General features: G+C 33.9%; 1 protein-coding gene across 3 annotated transcripts in view; it reads right to left on the bottom strand.

The window, feature by feature from the left end:
* LOC148628442 (cyclin-G-associated kinase-like) overlaps positions 1-19,332 on the bottom strand; it is a 163,967-nt gene that overhangs the window by 75,313 nt on the left and 69,322 nt on the right. For 2 of the 3 annotated variants that reach the window (XM_088587597.1, XM_088587616.1), the window contains exons 9-13: positions 11,203-11,346; positions 8,746-8,926; positions 4,856-4,908; positions 3,478-3,626; positions 76-198 (exon numbers count right to left, since the gene is read on the bottom strand). In XM_088587597.1, the coding sequence (XP_088443723.1) occupies positions 76-198; positions 3,478-3,626; positions 4,856-4,908; positions 8,746-8,926; positions 11,203-11,346 (650 nt within the window). The remainder of the gene's footprint in view (positions 1-75; positions 199-3,477; positions 3,627-4,855; positions 4,909-8,745; positions 8,927-11,202; positions 11,347-19,332) is intronic. The other variant, XM_088587607.1, reaches the window with a different exon arrangement.

Here is a 19,332-nt window from a genome sequence, read left to right as displayed (position 1 = left end):
AGCTAAGGTATCCCAAAAATGACAAATAAAGAAGACAGGGTGATACCATTATACAACCCTATGATAAAAACTTACAAGACAATGTACCACACATATATTTTGAGGATTTTGTCGTAACCACAAATGCATATTTTTACATATTGCAAAAAGATTTGCAAGTGTAGGGGCTTTCTTTGCTATCCATCCACACTCTGATACCTGCAAAACAAAAAACAAAACCTTGTATGAAAAACATAACCTTTAATTATGCTTCAATTTGTTCTTATATTTTTAATCATATTTCATTTACTATAAGGCCAGAGTTTTTTACTAGTTGGTTTATGGGATCATTAGTTGGAATGCAGTAGATCTCAAAATCAAAATAAATTTTCAAAAGCAAATTTTATTTATATATCTTCCTCATGGAATTACCAAGAAGCTAAATCATTAAAAAATTTTAGACTTGTATGTCAACATATTTTGAAAACTAAAACTTGATAGGCAACATAGCTAATGGTAAGCAGTTAACTCTTATCTTTTTAGGGTTTAACCATTATATTTGGGAGTGGTAGCTTAGACTTTACAATTTCCGAACGTAAATTTTCAAATAAAAAATTAATTCATTTAAAACTAACTAAAAACTATAGGGCTGTTCACCATGTCCCTAAGAATGAAGTGTTAAAATTTCAAAAAGGATCTGTAAGTTATCATAAATAAATGAAAGTAATGGACCCCAACAACTATGACAACAACAAAGCTGCCACTGCCAACAACAGGGTGAAATGAGAGAGAGAAAAAAATCGCAGTTGTATAAAATTAGCAACAAAAGTCGTTGAAAGTGCATTTTCAACATTTCTGCTCTAAATTAAATACTTTGAATCAAGATTTTCCAAAGAAGCACTATTGCAACCATTTTAATGTATTCTTGCTTGTCTTCAGAGATTTTATAAAACACACAGTTGAAAATTGCATTATAGATAATAATGTGTTTCAAATGAAAATGGAACTTTTTGGTTAAAAAAATAAAACAAAAAAACAGTAAACCTCATATGGCTTGTTATGACATTTATTTTTTAAAGTGGTCGTAGCCAAACTGGGTCTCACTAACTACTTTCGGGTCAAATGGCCACCCTCCACTATATAGTACCAAAAACACACTGAACCTAGACATATGCATTGTAAGTGCATTATTTGTGTGTATTATGATTAAAAGTAGTCAACATAAAGCTGAAAATGTGTACTTTAAAATCATATATGTAATTGACTACAAAAGTGTATGAATATTGTTTACATGTGTGAGTAATTTGCCTCCATGATGTCAGTTAGCAGAACTGGTAAAAATGTGGATTTTCAGTATTATATATTCAAGTAAATTTTGTGAAGAATTTCTACAATCATCGTACCATTAGCATAATGATTTTAGAAGCCTTATTTTCCAAGCTTCGCAACGGTATGCAACTTTAAGATGTCATTTGTCCTGGGAATTCACAGTGAGACTTTTTTAACATGTGAATTAATGGAAACGTTAGAAGTGGTTAGTGAGACCCTGACTTCATAGTTGTACTTAATACACATACCTTGTGAAACAAAAGGTTTTTAATTCAAGCATGGCCAAGGCTCCGGAAAAGGTAAAAAATGCCGGTCACTGACAGACAAATTTTGCTTATGACCGATGACCATTTTCCATTATCAGACATAAAAAATTGTCAATCCTAATAAATTACAGTCTAGGTGCTTTTATTAGTGTCTAAACATCCTGTCTACCTGTCTCCTAATTGTTTATAGATTGATTGATTATTGGGGTTTAACGCCCAAGCAGCAACATTTCAGCTATATTCAAGCGATGGAAATGAAATGGATGATAAAATGAACATGAAATGATGAAATGAAAAATGGGGTGAGACACAAGGATCATATGGTCAACAAATTTTGATTGCCACTAGAAAAATGGATGGATGGGTAGGGTCGGGCAATTTAGCTTCCTGTGGTGGAGCCCTGTGGTTCCTACTCCGGAAGATACCATAGAAGGGTTCTTTAACGTGCGAGGAACATGGCATCTTTTCCAACACGTTGCACCACCATGGTTTGCAGTCAGGTTTTCTGTATTCTGGCCTAAAGACCCCAGTATGGAACATGCCAGGGTTACCCCATTCCACCACCTGGGGCACACAACCCAGTTGTTCTGTGGGCAGGGTGCCCTAGCCCCCAGCCAAGGTTGTGAGCATTTAGTGGCCTTTGATGACAAGCTTAGCGCTGCTCCGGGCCTATTCTTTTGACACCTTGACCTGCACGGGGTCTAATTGTTTAATGAAAATTAATTGACAGGTGTGCGTAAATATATTACCCAATGTGCAGCCACCTGTGACCATGGTTTACCTGTAATTGATTTGTTGATTGCATAATCATATTAGGGTACTTGTATTGTGCCTTCACCATTCACCACTACGTCTAACAACTGAAGTGACTCGAAAATTTTTATATATTTATTACTTGATTTATAAAATTAAGAAAAAGATTTACAAAAATATTAATTTCCCACTGATCTGTCAGTGGTTAAAAGCATGTGGTGCTGAAACAGTCTGTCAAGTATAACGAGTTTGTAATAATTAATTAATCGTTCAAATCCTTTTAATACAGACATCACACCATTTAAAACAATAAAGTCATGATCTTCTTTTATCTACCAACATGTTTGTCACTTGGAACTTCTCGACTGTTTTCTGATGTGATGAGAGATACAATATTTTGTTGAATTGTTAGAACTTCCCTGTGAGGTTGAAACCAACCTTGTTTATTTTTTTTTAAACGTTCAGACATTTTGTAACAGACAGAGCATGTGATGAAATAATACACATTCCAATATTTATCTTGAAATCACTCCAAAAAAGTTTTTTTTTTTTTGGAAGTTTATTCTCAATCTGAGCATGACACCACACAACATCCAACTTTGTCTGCTGAAGTCCAATGAAATGACCGACATGGGCTGTAAAATTTCCGAGCCTTGAGCATGACCCTAGCATGTTTTATGTATTGTTTTTTGTTTTGTTTTTTTTTTTTTGTTTTGGTTAAAATTTTATTATTATAATGCCTTTGTTTTAATAATTGGTTAGTCTTACTTTGTCAAAGGACAGTTCATATTGTTTTAAATTTCATGTTTTATATATCGATCATCCAGGTGTTTACCAATCAGCTGAATATGCACCTTTGAGCATTATTTGTCCAAATTTTTGAAAAGTTGACCAAAACCCTTTATGGTTTCAAAGGAAAATATTTTAGGGAAAAAAACAGTTTATGGACAACAGATGACGGGTGACAGCAATGCGAGAAGAGGGACCTCAAAGAGTTCTATTAAAACCTTTTAAAACTACGTCCTAGAAATGTTATATTTGGTTTTAAAGATGGACTCATTGAAATGTTTATCACTCCTTTTGCTTCCTTAAGCACACAATGGCTTATACATACCATGTACATCTACTTCCATCATTTTTATATACATACCCTGTTTTCAAATTTAACTGTCCTATAGGTCTTCTGACATAAATTATACACTGCATACAAATTCTTATGTTTATAGTCTAAGTAGCTCTTGATATCATCTATATGGTTCTTGAAAGCAGACTCAACACCTTCAGACGGGAAAGACATCACTGTAAACAAAATCAATTGAATTCATGCTTCTATGTGAACTATTCAATTTTGTCAAAATAGCATTTTACCAAAGTTTCATAGACATTGTGCAAAGGTGTTTTGAGCTATAGTCCAACAACAGAAAATAACCCTATTTGTGAACGACTCAAATTCCATATAAACACAATAAAAATCTTCGCTGAGCACAGCATGATACTATCGCAGCCAGTTGAACTCTAGGCAAGTGTGCACACAATATTAGATTTGGTCACACTTAAACATGTACCATGGATCCCACATTGTACATGGTGTATCATAAATCATACATCATGTATCATGTATTGTGCATCATACAGGTGACAAGTTTACAAAATCCAAGTGCTGTAACAGGACTAATACCCCAACCCCAACCCTGTTCAATCATGTACATTTGATGACCATTCATAATGGACACAATTTTTATGGGGAATAAACTAAGCACTTTTTGACACAATTTTGATACCATTTCAAAAACACCCAAACTCCACACCACAATCAGTAGTATTTTTTGTTGACACAATGATAGAATATAACTTCAAATTAAATTTCAACATTAATTCCTGACAAAATGCAAATCCCAGTGTGGTAATTTAACACCCCATTAAGTTCTGCAAATTGTGGAGAAGCAGACAACAAATGAGACATAGTTTTGCCATTAAACGCCTAAGTCCAACAGCAATCATTCCTACAATTTTCGCCCAAACACAAATTCCTAACAATATGCACATCCTAATATGGTAACCTAACATTCCATTCAGTTTCATTACAGTCCTGCAAGTCGTAAGGGAGGAGTTGCAGAAAATGCATCAGACCTTTGTCTAAGTTCAAACAGCCGTCACTACTACAGTTTTGACCAATACATTAGTTCCCGACAATATGCATTTTCAGGCAACTATTGAAGTCAAGTGACAGCATAAGCTCATATTGACCTGTGGTCCAGGTAAGCTAACAAGCAATTCATACTGTTTCATTAAGATTTGTATAAAGGTGTTTGTTTTTGGCCTCTTTTGAACCCCTTAATTCCTAAATGATGCAACCACAATTTGTAAAAAAAAATGTGTTTAAATGTCATACAAGGCATATTAGCTAGCACTGGCACTGAAATTCAGATGTTTATAGACCACTACAACACAGACAAAGCAATATCCAAAACATATTTGTTAGACATTTCAATGTTTTGTCTGAATAAAATTGCGTTAAACCCACTTACCTACAATTCTAGAAGTAATGTAATTCAGATCCAGGTCATTTTTGTTAACAGTCCTGAAATACCACCAAACATAAAAATCAATCATCAATTCAGATTCAACTAACAAGCACAATACATTTATGAACTGTAATTCCCATGATGTCATAATGAGTAAAGTATCTATTATTTTTTTTTCAATACACTGTCAATAGTATTTTAATTCATACACATATTTGTACTGCAGTTTTGATATTTAATCAAATCTAAATAATCTTGAAGAAATACTTATTATTTTAACTCATTTTTTGTTCACTGGCTCATGAATCAATCATTATAAAAATTGTCCATGTTTTTTTGAAAATAATTTATACAGTTTTGATTTTAAGGAGGTTTGGTCCTAATATTCAGGAAAGTATAAGGGAAAAAATTGATTCAAACATCAATGGAAAATATTAGAACAGATTATAGAGCTATTATCCATGCATAGAAAATAACAAGTTAAATATTATTTTTCTGTATAATTACATTCGCGTCTTTATCATTTATTATGTCAAATCAAGGACTCTGAATAGAAAACTTTTCTTATGCAATAAACAAGTAGACACGACCACCAGGTTGAGCCTGGAACAGTTGAAGCAAGTACTGACACTCCATTAAAGCTTGATACGGCTTTGAAATTTGATTGTGATTAGACATTTGATGCAGGTTAAGAATTTTACCAGAATGGAAGAGGCCTCTTTTTCGGTCCTTAATTGTGAAATTAAATGATACTTAGGTGAAATTAATGATTTTGCCCTAGTGTCAATAGTGTTTCACACAAGTAGTGGAACTGCATTATTGTTGTTAGATTATTACTGTATTTTACTCACTTGCAATATGGTGGGTGCCGCTTATAGAGCAGGACACACTTATCCTTCCGGAGCATCTAATGTCAATCCTGGTTTTTTGTGGGAGTTCATATTGCTAGTGAATTTAGTTTATTTTGTTTGATGTCTAGTTTCCCTTATCTTCAGATTTTATTTGGTTCACTAGATGTAGATCTTCTTTGTTTCATGTGGTTACATATATTTGGTTTTTAACATACAGTCAAACCTGTATTAAGCAGTCACCTCTTGGGAATACTCAAAGTGACCTTTATAGAGAGGTGACCTTTCAAATGAGGTAAACAAATTGTGACATAGAAAGACTTTGATGTCAGCATATAATCCCATATTCATTTAGATTGTACTATCTGCGATTGTCATAATATTACACGTATTTACCTTTCATTTTCAGATGCAGATTCATGTATACCAAGAATAAAAATATTTTTATTCCAAACATCATTCAGATAAAATATATATGACAATAAAAAATGTCAGTTTAAGTATTGACAAAAAAAACACAAAAAAAACACTTTTTAAAACTACCTGCTTTATGTCGTTTCCTTTTTCGTTCACCATCTACGTTATTTTTTCAATGCTTTTCTTTTAGCAATTTGAGTAATTTATGTTTTTCCAACACCTATTTCCCTTGCAACGGCAAGGGCACTTTTCCACTATTTAATTTTTTAATTGCCTCGTGTCTTTCGATAAGTGTCAAAAATGTTCCTTTCTGAGACATTTTGTAGCAACTCAAACTTTCGTAATTAAGCTGAAGACTGAAGTTTTTACGACTTAATCACCGACCAGTGAGTTAATTTCACACCTTTAATATAGAATTTTTGACCTTGTTTTCATTTCAATATTGATTTAATCCCTTCGGCAACCTAAGTATCTATATTTACATGTACTAAATATAATTAAATCACATGACACGTTTACAAATTGGCCAGTACAAGAAGTCAGAAAGACGATTTTGGCCTAACAAGAGGCTCCCAGGAGCCTGAATCATCTAATTAAAATTTTTGCCTTTTAAGGGCAATAACTCTAACAAGGAGTTGTCAGACAATTTTGACTCCATTTGATTCATGGGACACATTTGTAAGCCTTACAATAAGGATCATTTCAGCAATTGAAAGCTATTAGCTGAACCTAACAGATTTGGAGATGTATGCAAAAATCTGCTGTCTGACCCCATCGTTCTATTTTTAGAAATGGCATCCATGTTTTTTAGCAATCAAAAATCTGTCATTTCAATAAGGATACCCTATAAAACAAAAATGTCAACTTTCATTTAATTCTGTAGAGCAGTTTCTAAGGAGAAGATTTTTTAAAGTAACAACAATATAAACAGAAAAAAATGTCCAAAAAGGGCAATGGTCAACAAATTTTCACCAAAAATTGACCACAGATAGATCTCTTCATGCTGAATACTTTTACCCCACGTCAGATTTTGGTTAAACCTAACCCTTTTGGAGATATATGCAAATATCTTCTGTCTGACCCCAATGTTCAATTTTTAGTAATAACGGCCAAGGTTTATAACAGATCAAAAATCAAAACGGTCATTTTGTAAAGGATGCCCTTTAAAACAAAAATGCCAACTTTCATTGAATTCTGTAAAGTAGTTTCTGAGGAGAAGAGTTTTTAAAATAATAACATTAAAAAGAGCAAAAAAACCTCCATAGAGGGCAATAACTCCAACATGGGTCAACAATTTTTCACCAAATTTTGACCACAGATAGATCTCATCATGCTGAACACTTTAACCCCATGACAGAATTCGGCTAAACCTAACAGTTTTGGAAATACTTGTGAAAAACTACTGTCTGACCCCTATGTTCTATTTTTAGTAACAGCAGCCATGTTTTTCAATGCATGAAAAATCCCAACATCAATTCTATGCACAATACCCCAAGAAACATTCATACCAAGTTTGGTTCCAATCAGTCAGGTGGTGTCAGAGGAGAAGATTTTTTAAAGAAATAACATTCAAAATAGCAAAAAAAATGTCAAAAAAGGGCAATAACTCCAACATGGCTTAGGTCTCACCAACCACTTCCGGGTCAAATGGCCATCCCCCTATGTAGTACCAAAAACACACTGAAGCTAGACATATGCATTGTAAGTGCATTATTTGTCTGTATTATGATTAAAAGTAGTCAAAATAAAGCTGAGAATGTGTACTTTAAAATCATATATGTAATTAACTACAAAAGTGTATGAATATTGTTTACATGTGTGAGTAATTTGCCTCCATGCTGTCAGTTAGCAGAACAGGTAAAAATGTGGATTTTCAGTATTATTTATTCAAGTAAATTTTGTGAAGAATTTCTACTATCATCGTACCATTAGCATAATGATTTTGGAAGCCTTATTTTCCAAGCTTCGCAACGGTATGCAGCTTTAAGATCTCATTTGTCCTGGGAATTCACAGTGAGACTTTGAAAATTACTTTTTTTAACATGTAAAGTAATGGAAACGTTAGAAGTGGTTAGTGAGACCTTAACATATCAAAATGATATGATATGACGACCACAGATAGATCTCATCATGCTGAATTGGTTCAGTAGTTTCAGAGGAAAAGAGTTTTGAAAAATTGTTAACGACGACGATGACAGACACCAAGTGATGGCAATAGCTCAGGCCAGGTGAGCTAAAAATGGGTGACCTTTGGCCGCATTAGGGAGGTGACTGCTAATTTGAGTTAAAATATATAGAGAAAAAATTTGGGTGGGTTTTGAAATGACTGTTAAGTGGAGGTGACCAGGAGAGCAGGTTTGACTGTATTTGAATTATCCCACTGCTAATGCATCCATAATTTTTTGCCAATATTTTTTTAAAATGATTCCAGTCACAGCCTTCAAAAACAATTCCAACATTTCCTTTGTGGTATGGCACATTTTGCTACAATTTTAAAGAGATCAATTCCTTCTTACTCAAGTTATCATCCAGACATAAGGAAAATGCTTGTTTCACTTTCTGGTCCACAGCCCCAAAAATCAATCCAAATTTTCCTTTCAGTGTATATAAAGAACATTAGAAACCTACGCAGAGACAGTTTCTATCACTTTAACAGAAGCATCTTTTATATTCTTCATCAGATTTCCAGCACCTCCTCTTAATGAACTGAATATTGATCCTGCTGTTGTCTGTCCCTCCATAGATGATGCAGGTAGCAGTAGGGCTTGCCTCTGAGGGGATGGTTGCCTCACTGGGGAATCAGTGTTATCTAAAATTATTAAAATATAAGTTATAACAAGAAATTATCATTATAAAATGTATAATATTTTATTGTGTTTTGAACCAAATGTGCATTTGTCCACTCACCTACAATTCTGGTGTTTTAATATTGTTTGTCTTCGGAACTGCAATGCAATGTGACATTCTCATTATGTCAACATTGTACATACTTACAGTCTTCTTTTGCAATTTAAGTTCAATTTTTTATAGGTTCAAGAAATTGTTTTATTAGGGACACTTATTAAGGTCTTTCCCATTTCAATGGAAAGACCTTCTTGTATTTCTTCTGTTTATTATTATTATTCTTTTTTTTTCCCGCAACCCAATTTGCCCACTTCTGATTTAATTGTATCATAACTAGATTCATATCTGAGATAAAGACTGGAATTCATCCTGCGAGACGTGATCATTTGTCAGTCCAGAATTTTCTGCCCCATGTAAACATTTCTTAAACCCTTTTAGATACACAAAAAATGAAAGCTATAAATTGTTCAAAAATAGAGGGCAGTATTTTTTTACAATTATTTCAGAAAGATTTCTGGTTTCCCTGGTTATGCAGTTTCATGACCTAAAATGAAATGATTCAATTAATCACTTAACTTTAAAACCGTAAGTCGTACAATAATAATGAAAATTCACACTGTTCCAACATTGTTGTGCCAACTGACACAATGGGGGCAATTTACTCACACTTGTACACAATATTCATGCACTTTTGTAGTGAATGAAATGTATGATTTTAAAGTTTACAATATGAGTGTATTTTGGCCACTTTTGAATAATACACACCAAAGTTATCCATTTATAATGCATAATTCCAGGTACAGTGTGTTTTTGCTTTGGGATACTTATTAATTACATCCCTTTGAATTTTTCTACGTTAATCAAAATCACCATTTGAGTAGGCCAGAGTGTCAACAGAGAAGCTCAGCTGTTAGTAGGACATACTCTGAGTTCTTTGGTCGGGTATCCCGAAGGCTGGGCTCCACTACCTCAAACTACTAACAGAATCCCGTAAGCAGCGGTCGTGCGAGATCTGTAAGGATAGTCAAGACAGTACAAACCCCAAATCATCATCATGCTACTTCGGCACTCTTCACGTTGACGTACTCCCAAACAGTTAAGAGTGGGGAAACACTCTCAGACCCATGTGGGGTCTGGGAGTAGGCCAGAGCATCAACAGAGCAGCCCAGCTGTTAGTAAGACATACTTTAAATTCTGCTACCTCCAACTACTAACAGACATTTACTAACAAAATCTCTGTTAAGGGGTGGTCGTGCAAGATCCGTAAGGATAGTCAAGACCATAAAAACCCCAAATCATAGTCTGTGTAGTCAATATTATATTGTCCCAATTGCTGTGAAGCAAAGGTCACTTCTCCTGAACATGATTGCAGTCAGAGGAGAATTGATGGGAAAGACCTTACAATTGTTCATGAACAACAGACCTTTTAATTGTTATTAAAATTCTCTCTGCAACATATCCCTCGTGATGATGAATTTTTATTCTAATCATTCTGCACCCTGCTAACTTGCACTTGCAAATTGCCAGAGCTCTCCCACCAAGCAGTGGTGACTTTTAAACATAGACTTTAATTGATCCAGATTCATACGCAAGTGATTTTTTTATCAATGAGATTTTAAAGGTAACATAACATTTTGTTATTGTGAAACTCATAATTTTATTCATTTCTTTTCTACTTTGGTCACCCCAAATTGGCAAATACATCATGAATTCAGCACAAAGTACTATCATAACAAATTGCATTTCCTTTAACATTATGCCGACAGTGATGTAATGTTGCAAACAATTTTTGATTAAATGGTTGATTTATATGGCTGTCTTTTATGTATGCTTAACAAGGAAACTAAGACAATCACACACACCAGCCTTTCAATGTGGTATTGCACCTTGTACAATGTCAAAGGGATACATTCATTTAAGAGTCATGTTATTGTCTAGACATCAGGATTATCCTGATTTCTGATCCCTAACACTCATATTATTGTCCAAACATCAGGATTATGCTAATTTCTGATCTGCTAATTGTGTCATTGTCTGGATATCGGGAAAGGGATTGTTTCTAATCCTTAACTCCTTAACAGTTCAACTCACAATAAGTTCCACTTGAAATGGCAAGATCGGCATGAAGTTATTTCACATATGTTCATACTAGTAAAAAATATAGGACTGCTATATATTCTCATACATTCCTAAATATCGAGAATGCAGCAAGAAGCAATGAGTTACATGTAAATATTTTACCTGAAAATGGAGCATTTGATATTCCTTCAGAGATATTGAGTGTAGATTTCAGATTGACATTCCTGGCAGCTGCAATTTCTTGTAATCTGTCCAGAACATCATTGATATTGGGTCTGTCATTAGGATTAACTTGTAACATGGAATCTGAAAAAGCAATGGGAACACTGAAATCTACTTGCTACATAGCAAATTTTATGAAATTCTGTTGGGCAGTTTTAGAGTTGCAATGACAAGCTGATACATGATTATTTTAAGCAAATGTGTAATTTCAAAAGGGCACAACTCCAATAATATTAAAAGAATCAAAATTTCCTTGCTACATACTGAGTTTTATGAAATTCTTTTGGGTAGTTTAGAGAGAAATTGCGATGACAAGCTAATGCATGATGACTTACAGTAAAATTCTAAGTACAAAGAGGTGTAACTTCCATAAATAATGGAGAATCAAAAATAATATGCACCAGTACATGTGGTGTTCTTGCTACATACCACGACCACGTTTTCTGATATTCTGTTGGGTAGTTTAAAAGGAGTTGCAGTAACAAGCCGAAGTGTTCAGGACAGACCCAACTCCTAGACCTGCTTCTACCTTATCAGGCAGGTAAACAAGAGGCTCTCAGGAGCCTGAATCGCTCACCTGGTTAAAGTTTGTCTTTCAAAGCAATAACTTTAACAAGGAGTTGTCCCAACAATTTTGACTCAAGAAGGCTTTGGTAGGATTTATCATAACGATCATTTCAGCGATAGAAAGTTTCTTTCTATCTATTATAGTTTTTAAGATATTGGCTGAAAACTGTCCAAAAAAAAACAAAAATAAACCTCATTTTTCTCCTTTAAAGGACAATAACTCTTATAAGGAGTCATCTGACAACTTTTATGCCTAAAGACTTTTGTAGTTCTAAAAAAAGGATCATTCCAGCTATTGAAAGAATTTGGCTAAATCACGGTTTTGCAGATATATGCAAAGAACTACTGTCTGACCCCTATGTTCTATTTTTAGTAATGGCGGCCATGTTTTTTCCACAGATCAAAAATCCCCACATCAATTCTATGCAGGATACCCCCAAGGATCATTCATACCAAGTTTAATTCCAATTGGTTAAGTAGAGTCAGAGGAGAAGATTTTTGAAAGAAATAACATTAAAAATAGCAAACAAGAGGCTCTCAGGAGCCTGAATCACTCACCTGGTTTAAATCTGTCTTTCAAGGGGAATAAATTTAACAAAAAGTTGTCCAACAATTTTGACTCAAGAAGAATTTGGTAGGACTTATCATAAGGATCATTACAGCAATTGAAAGTTTTTTTTCTATCTATCATAGTTTTCAGGGCATTAGCTGAAAACTGAAAAAAAAAAACCCAAAAAAACAAGAGCTCCCAGGAGCCTGAATTGCTCTGATGGTCAAAATTTGTCTTTCAAGGGCAATAAATATAACAAGAAGTTGTCCAACAATTTTGACTCAAAAAGACTTTGGTAGGACTATCATAAGGATCATTTCAGCGATAGAAAATTTCTTTTATAGCTTTAAAGACACTGGCTAAAAACTGTAATCACCTGACAACTTTGATCCCTGACGACTGTTGAAGGCCTTATAATAAGGGTCATTTCAGCTATAGAAATAATTTTTCTAAAACGGTTTTGGAGATACTTTTGAAAAACTATTGTCTGACCCCTTTGTTCAATTTTTAGTACCAGCAGCCAAGTTTTTCGACGGATCAAAAATCCCCACATCAGTTCTATGCACGGTACCCCAAGGAACATTCATACCAAGTGTGGTTCCAACTGGTCAGGTGGTGTCAGAGGAGAAGAATTTTGAAAGAAATAATATTCAAAATAGCAAAAAAACTTCGAAGAAGGGCAATAACTCCAACATGGCTTAACATATCAAAATGAAAATTTGACCACATATAGATCTCATCATGCTGAACATTTTACCTGACGTCAAAATTTGGCTAAACCTAATGGTTTTGGAAATATATATGCGTAAAACTATTGTCTGACCCCTATGTTCTTTTTTCAGTAACGGCGGTCATGTCTTTTGACAGATAAAAAATCCCTACATCAGTTCTATGCACGATACCCCAAGGAACATTCATACCAAGTTTGGTTCAAATTGGTCAAGTGGTGTCAGAGGAGAAGATTTTAAAAGAAACAACATTCAAAATACCAAAAAAACGTCAAAAAAGGGCAATAACTCCAACATGACTTAACATATTACAATGAAAATTTGACCAAGATAGATATCATCATGCTGAACACTTTTACCTCGTCAGAATTTGGCTAAACCTAATGGTTTTGGAGATATATGCGAAATTCTACTGTCTGATCCTTATATTCAATTTTTAGTAATGGCGGCCATGTTTTTTGATGGATCAAAAATCCCCACACAAGTTCTATGCTGAATACCCCAAGGAACATTCATACCAAGTGTAGTTCCAATAGGTCAAGTAGTGTCAGAGGAGAAGAGTTTTGAAAACTGTTAACGACGATGACGATGGACGACAATGGATGCCAAGTGAGCTAAAATAGTCTGGAATATGGAGCTTAGAAGTGCCAGAGGAAAAGATGACGACAGATGCCAAGTGATGGAAATAGCTCATATGGCCCTACATACCAAATGAGGCCAAAACAAAATCTAAGTCTGTTTCCCTTATCCCTACCTACCCATAAAATTGCCCCCATCCAATTAATTTTATTACCTTTCTCTCACAAGATTTTAAAAAATTTTCAAAGCAACATTTTTTACTTCTTTGATCATGGTTTTTACAGAATTCATATCAACTTTGGGGGGGATTTTGCCATACCTACCTTCCAAAAGCCAAGAGCAAGGGTTGGGTAAGGGGAAATGATTATTACTTTTAAGTGTGGCCCAAGCTAAAAATTTCAACACTGGTGGACAATGATGATGGACATAAAATGATGGCTGAGCTAAAAAGTTGATTATTTCTTGGTGTGGTCTGCTTTGGCTCTATTAACTAAGAACTGGAATAGATATCTGATATATGATTTACAAGCAACTTGTAGCCATGTCTTCCATTGGGCAATGTATGACAAATATTTGTAGGTAAACCATGCCTGTATTTTTTACATACATTATATTATATTGACCTCTCCAGAAATTTGTTACTTCAATGACATTTTATGGTGATCAATTTTCCAAGAGAAACGCTCTTTTTTCTATCTCTGGTGATACCAGCTGGAGATCCACAGTATAAAAGCATCACCCAAGTTGGCACTCTGTGATGGATGGGGAGCAAGAGGGTTAACTTGATGTTGATCTACTAAGAATTGTGCTTATGTTCATGCTAGGGACTGCCTTGATGTTTTGGAGTGAATGACTACACTTTGTTCATTGTTGAAGACCCTCAAACAGTTTTCAAGTTGAAGAACAGGAATAAAATCCATGGTCCAAGATGCTTTTGAGTTTTTAATGTATTATATTAGCTTCTGTCAAACACACATTCACTCAATATCCTTTCATTTTCTATGTGTAGATCAAATTGTTGTACAATATGTGCTTCCATTGTAAAGGAATAATCTATATTCCCTCAAGTAATATTGACCTGGACTCCTATATTGTATTTGCAGATTTTACAACTTCTTCTTGATTTGCTTTATTGAATAAATGATTTAAAAAGACCTTATGATCAAGTCAAAGATCAACATACAGCTTGATAATGTTAATGATGTTCAATGATATAATAAACCCTGAGAACATCAGAACTATTACTTTCATTGGCCAATGAAAATCAGAGGAGAACCCATAAAATATGAAGACAACCATTAAAATAACTGTTGATCTGGTCACCAGAAAAATCGAGGTCTTTTGGAAGGATATGTTAAAATGTTACCTTTGATTTCCTATAGAAAATAATACTTAATTATTAAATAATAAAACAGAATATGCCACATATACTCCAGTCAAATTAAGGTTTAAACTAAAACCAATTACAACAGAAAATATTTTAATTCAAATATATATAGCATCATTCCCGATATAAACACAGAAAAAAGTATAATATAATCCAAATTGCGGAATCAAGACGCCAAGATACATTGCAAAGAGGGGGGGGGTAACTCCATAAAATAATGCTTTTTGTCCAATTTTTGCTCTGTTTTTATCGATGTCATGGAAATTTTGATACTTTGATTAAACTTATTATTCTTATTGATTATCTCATGTATTATGCTGCCCATGATAGGTAACACATTTGGTTCTGATAGATATACTCAAACTTTTGGATAATTTTTAATTACAAAAGTTTCATATTTTCTGGCACTTCCATCATTTTGAAATTTAAAAAACTTAGTGATCTAAAAATATCGGTACACTATTTACCAACAGTTTTGCCTTAGTTAAAAGACTCTTTTATCAACAAAAAGAAGTAAATTTACTTCATCATTTTCAGCAAAAACTTCATAATCTCAAAAATTGGGAATTTGGTTTACTTTTCTCATTTCTATATCTAAGTTGTTTGGTAAAAGATATGAAACCTCTTTTAAAGTAGTAGATGATCCTCTAATTAATGTCAAAATATCTACCATCTCTTCATTTACTTTATCAGATAAGGCATAATTATGAGTTTGTTTCAAATTTTATTGTGATTTCTGCCATTTTACAGAGTTATTTTGCCTTCCACAGGAAATTTGAATGCAAAAATCTGCTGTCTGACACCATTGTTCTATTTTTAGAAACAACAGCCATGTTTTTTCATTTATCAAAAATCAGTCATTTCGTTAAGGATACCCTATAAAACAAAAATGCCAATTTTCAATTGAATTTTGCTGAATAGATTCTGAGAAGCAGATTTTTTAAAGTAATAACATCAAGAACAGCAAAAAACGACCAAAAAGGGCAATAACTCCAAAATGGGTCAACAAATTTTCACCAAAATTTGACCACAGATAGATCTCTTCATGCTGAATAATTTTACCCCAAGTCAGATTTAGTTAAACCTAACTGTTTTGGAGATATATGCAAAAATAAGCTGTCTGACCCCTATGTTCTATTTTTAGTAACAGTGGCCATGCTTTATAACAGATCAAAAATCCAAATGGTCATTTTGTTAAAGATGCCCTTTAAAACAAATACACCAACTTTCATTAAATTCTGTAAAGTAGTTTCTGAGGAAAAGATTTTTAAGAAAAATAACATTCAAAATATCAAAATAACGTTGAAAAAGGGCAATAACTCCAACATGGCTTGACATATCAAAATGAAAATCTGACCACAGATAGATCTCATCATGCTGAACACTTTTACCCCAGTCAGAATTTGGCTAAACTTAGCAGTTCTTGAGATATATGCAAAAAACTGGTGTATGACCCCTATATTCTATTTTTAGTAATAGCGGCCATGTTTTTTTCAATGGATAAAAAATTCCCACATCAGTTCTATGCAGGATAACCCAAGGATCATTCATACCAAGTTGGGTTCCAATTAATCAAGTAGTTTAAGAGGAGAAGAGTTTTGAAAAATTGTTAACAACGACAGATGATGACGTCTATAATTTACACGTCATAGAGGCATGTATAGACTTTCAAAGTTCACAGAATATCTTCATATGCCAATTAATAATTCGGCATGGTAACTTGCCCTGGCAAAATAAAAACCTGCTGTGACGAGATAGTAACTCACTGTGGCAAGATAGTAACTCTCCGTGGCCAGATAAGAAGTCATCATGGCAAGATAGTACCTCGTTGTGGTGAGATAGTAACTGGCCATGGTAAGATAATTTGTTGTCTGCATGTCCCAAATAAGCTTCCATAGTTTCCTGACCTAATTATGCCAAAATTTATTTAAAGAAATCTTGATATATGATGTGAACTAGAAAAGATGTAGATATGGTGTTGTCATCTTATTTTTCCCTTTTATTCAAAAAATGAATTTTGTCACCAAGAAAATGATTAAAAAGGTTTTAGATAGTATTCGCTTAAAAATATATACACATATGTATTGACCATGGAATGATGACCTCAGTAAAATACTTAGCTATAATATATACAGTCCTCAAAGATGATTTAAGGTACTGTGGTACCTGAAGGTACATTAAACTGATTTTTAAAATGATTTTTTAAGTAAACAAGAGGCTCCCAGGAGCCTGAATCATTCACCTAGTTGAATTTTGCTTTTCAAAGGCAATAAATTTAACAAGAAGTTGTTGTCCAACAATTTTGACTCCAGAAGTTTTGGTAGGACTTACCATAAAGATTATTTCAACAATAAAAAGTCTCTTTTAATCTATCAGTTTTCAAGATATTGACTGAAAACTGTAAAAAAAAATAAACCGTCATTATTCCCCTTTCAAAAGCAATAACTCTTTCAAGGAGTCATCTGACAACTTTTATCCTTGAAGACTTTTGTAATAAGCACTATTTCAGCTACTGAAATAATTTAGCTAAACCTAACGGTTTTTGAGATATATGCGAAAAAAATATTGTCTGACCCCTATGTTCTATTTTTGGTAATGGTGGCCATGTTTTCGGACAGATAAAAAATACCCACATCAGTTCTATGCAAGATACACCCTATGGACATTCATACCAAGTTTGGTTTCAATATGACAGGTAGTGTCAGAGGAGAAGATTTTTGAAAGAAATAACATTAAAAATAGCAAAAATCGTTGAAAAAGGGCAATAACTACAACATTGCTAAATCAGATAAAAACGAAAATTTGACCACAGATAGATCTCATCATGCTGAACACTTTTACCCTTTTGTCAGAATTTGGCTAAACCTAACAGTTTTGGAGATACCACTGTCTGACCCAAGGATCAGTAAACGGTCAATAATCCCTGTTAACGACCGACAAATTTTGCAAATGACCCCATGACCATTTTCCAATATCGGATCTGAAAAAAATTGTCAACCATTGTAAATTACAGTCTGCATGGTCTTATTAGTGTATAAAGATCCTGTTTACCTGTCTCCTAATTGTTCATTGGAAATTAATTGAGAGATGTGTGTTAATTTTAGCCGATGAGCAGCCACCTGTGACTGTGATTTACAGTAATTGAAGTAACGGAACATGTGCAGCTCCATTGCATACACGAATTAATTAAAGTGACTTGGAGAATTTTCATACATTTATTACTCGATTTATTAAGAAGAGGATTGACAAGTCCATCATTTTCCTGCCAACCTTTCAGAGGCATTGAAAGCACATGGTATCGAAACTACGAATCAGTCGTATTTTGTAATTAGTACTTTATCGTTTGAATCTTTTTAAAACAGAAGTCAACAGACCATTTAAATCAATATACAAAATGTATTCACGACTTTCTTCAATAAATAATCAAAATTTTTTGTTCATCACTCAGAAGATTTCGGCTGTTTGCCAATGTGATGAAAAAAGTCCAGGAGATATGATGATTTGTTTACATGTTAGAACATCCACGTGTGGTTAAACCTGAACTTGTTCACTCATTCTGATATTTTGTAAAAGACTGAGTATGCGATGAAATAACACAAATTCCAATATTTATCTTAAAATAACTACAGAAAAAAGTTTTTTTTAAGTTTATTTTCAATCTGAGCATGTAAAAGACAGACACAAACGTCTGCTGAAGTTTGATAAAATGTCCGGCAAGGGCTGTCAAAATTTCATGACCCTTGGTCTGACCCCTATGTTCTATTTTTAGTAATGGTGGCTTTGTTTTTAGACAAATCGAAAATCCCCACATCAGTTCTATGCAGGATATCCCAAAAAACATTCATACCAAGTTTGGTTCTAATTGGTCAAGTAGTTTCAGAGGAGAAGAGTTTTGTATAATTGTTGAGAAAATACTTAGTAAATTCAAGCCAGAATTTACATTAGTATCATTAGGTCTTCCAGATTGGCCTAAATTTTTGTATCGCACTAGAACTCTAACAAATAGGCTTCTGCAACAGGGTTATGTTGCTACAAGATTGAAGTCATCACAACAGAAGTTTTATGGTTGTCATCATTAACTCATGGATCGTTATGGTGTATCCATCTGCACCATGAAAACTGATTTATTCAACAGTTCATAGTTTTCCTTTCCTTGTTTGTCTACCCCTGACTTGACTTTTTATGAGCAACTCGGCGGGTGTTTCTAGAAAAGCAGAAGATGCTTACCCTACCGATGCACCTGGTCCATACTCCCAGTT

Source organism: Perna viridis, chromosome 1, assembly GCF_037379345.1.
Source record: "Perna viridis isolate PV_CMFRI_1.1 ecotype Kerala chromosome 1, ASM3737934v1, whole genome shotgun sequence".
Lineage (NCBI taxonomy): Eukaryota > Metazoa > Mollusca > Bivalvia > Mytilida > Mytilidae > Perna > Perna viridis.
Note: the sequence above shows the minus strand (reverse complement) of the source record. Positions and strands in the feature narration are given on the sequence as shown.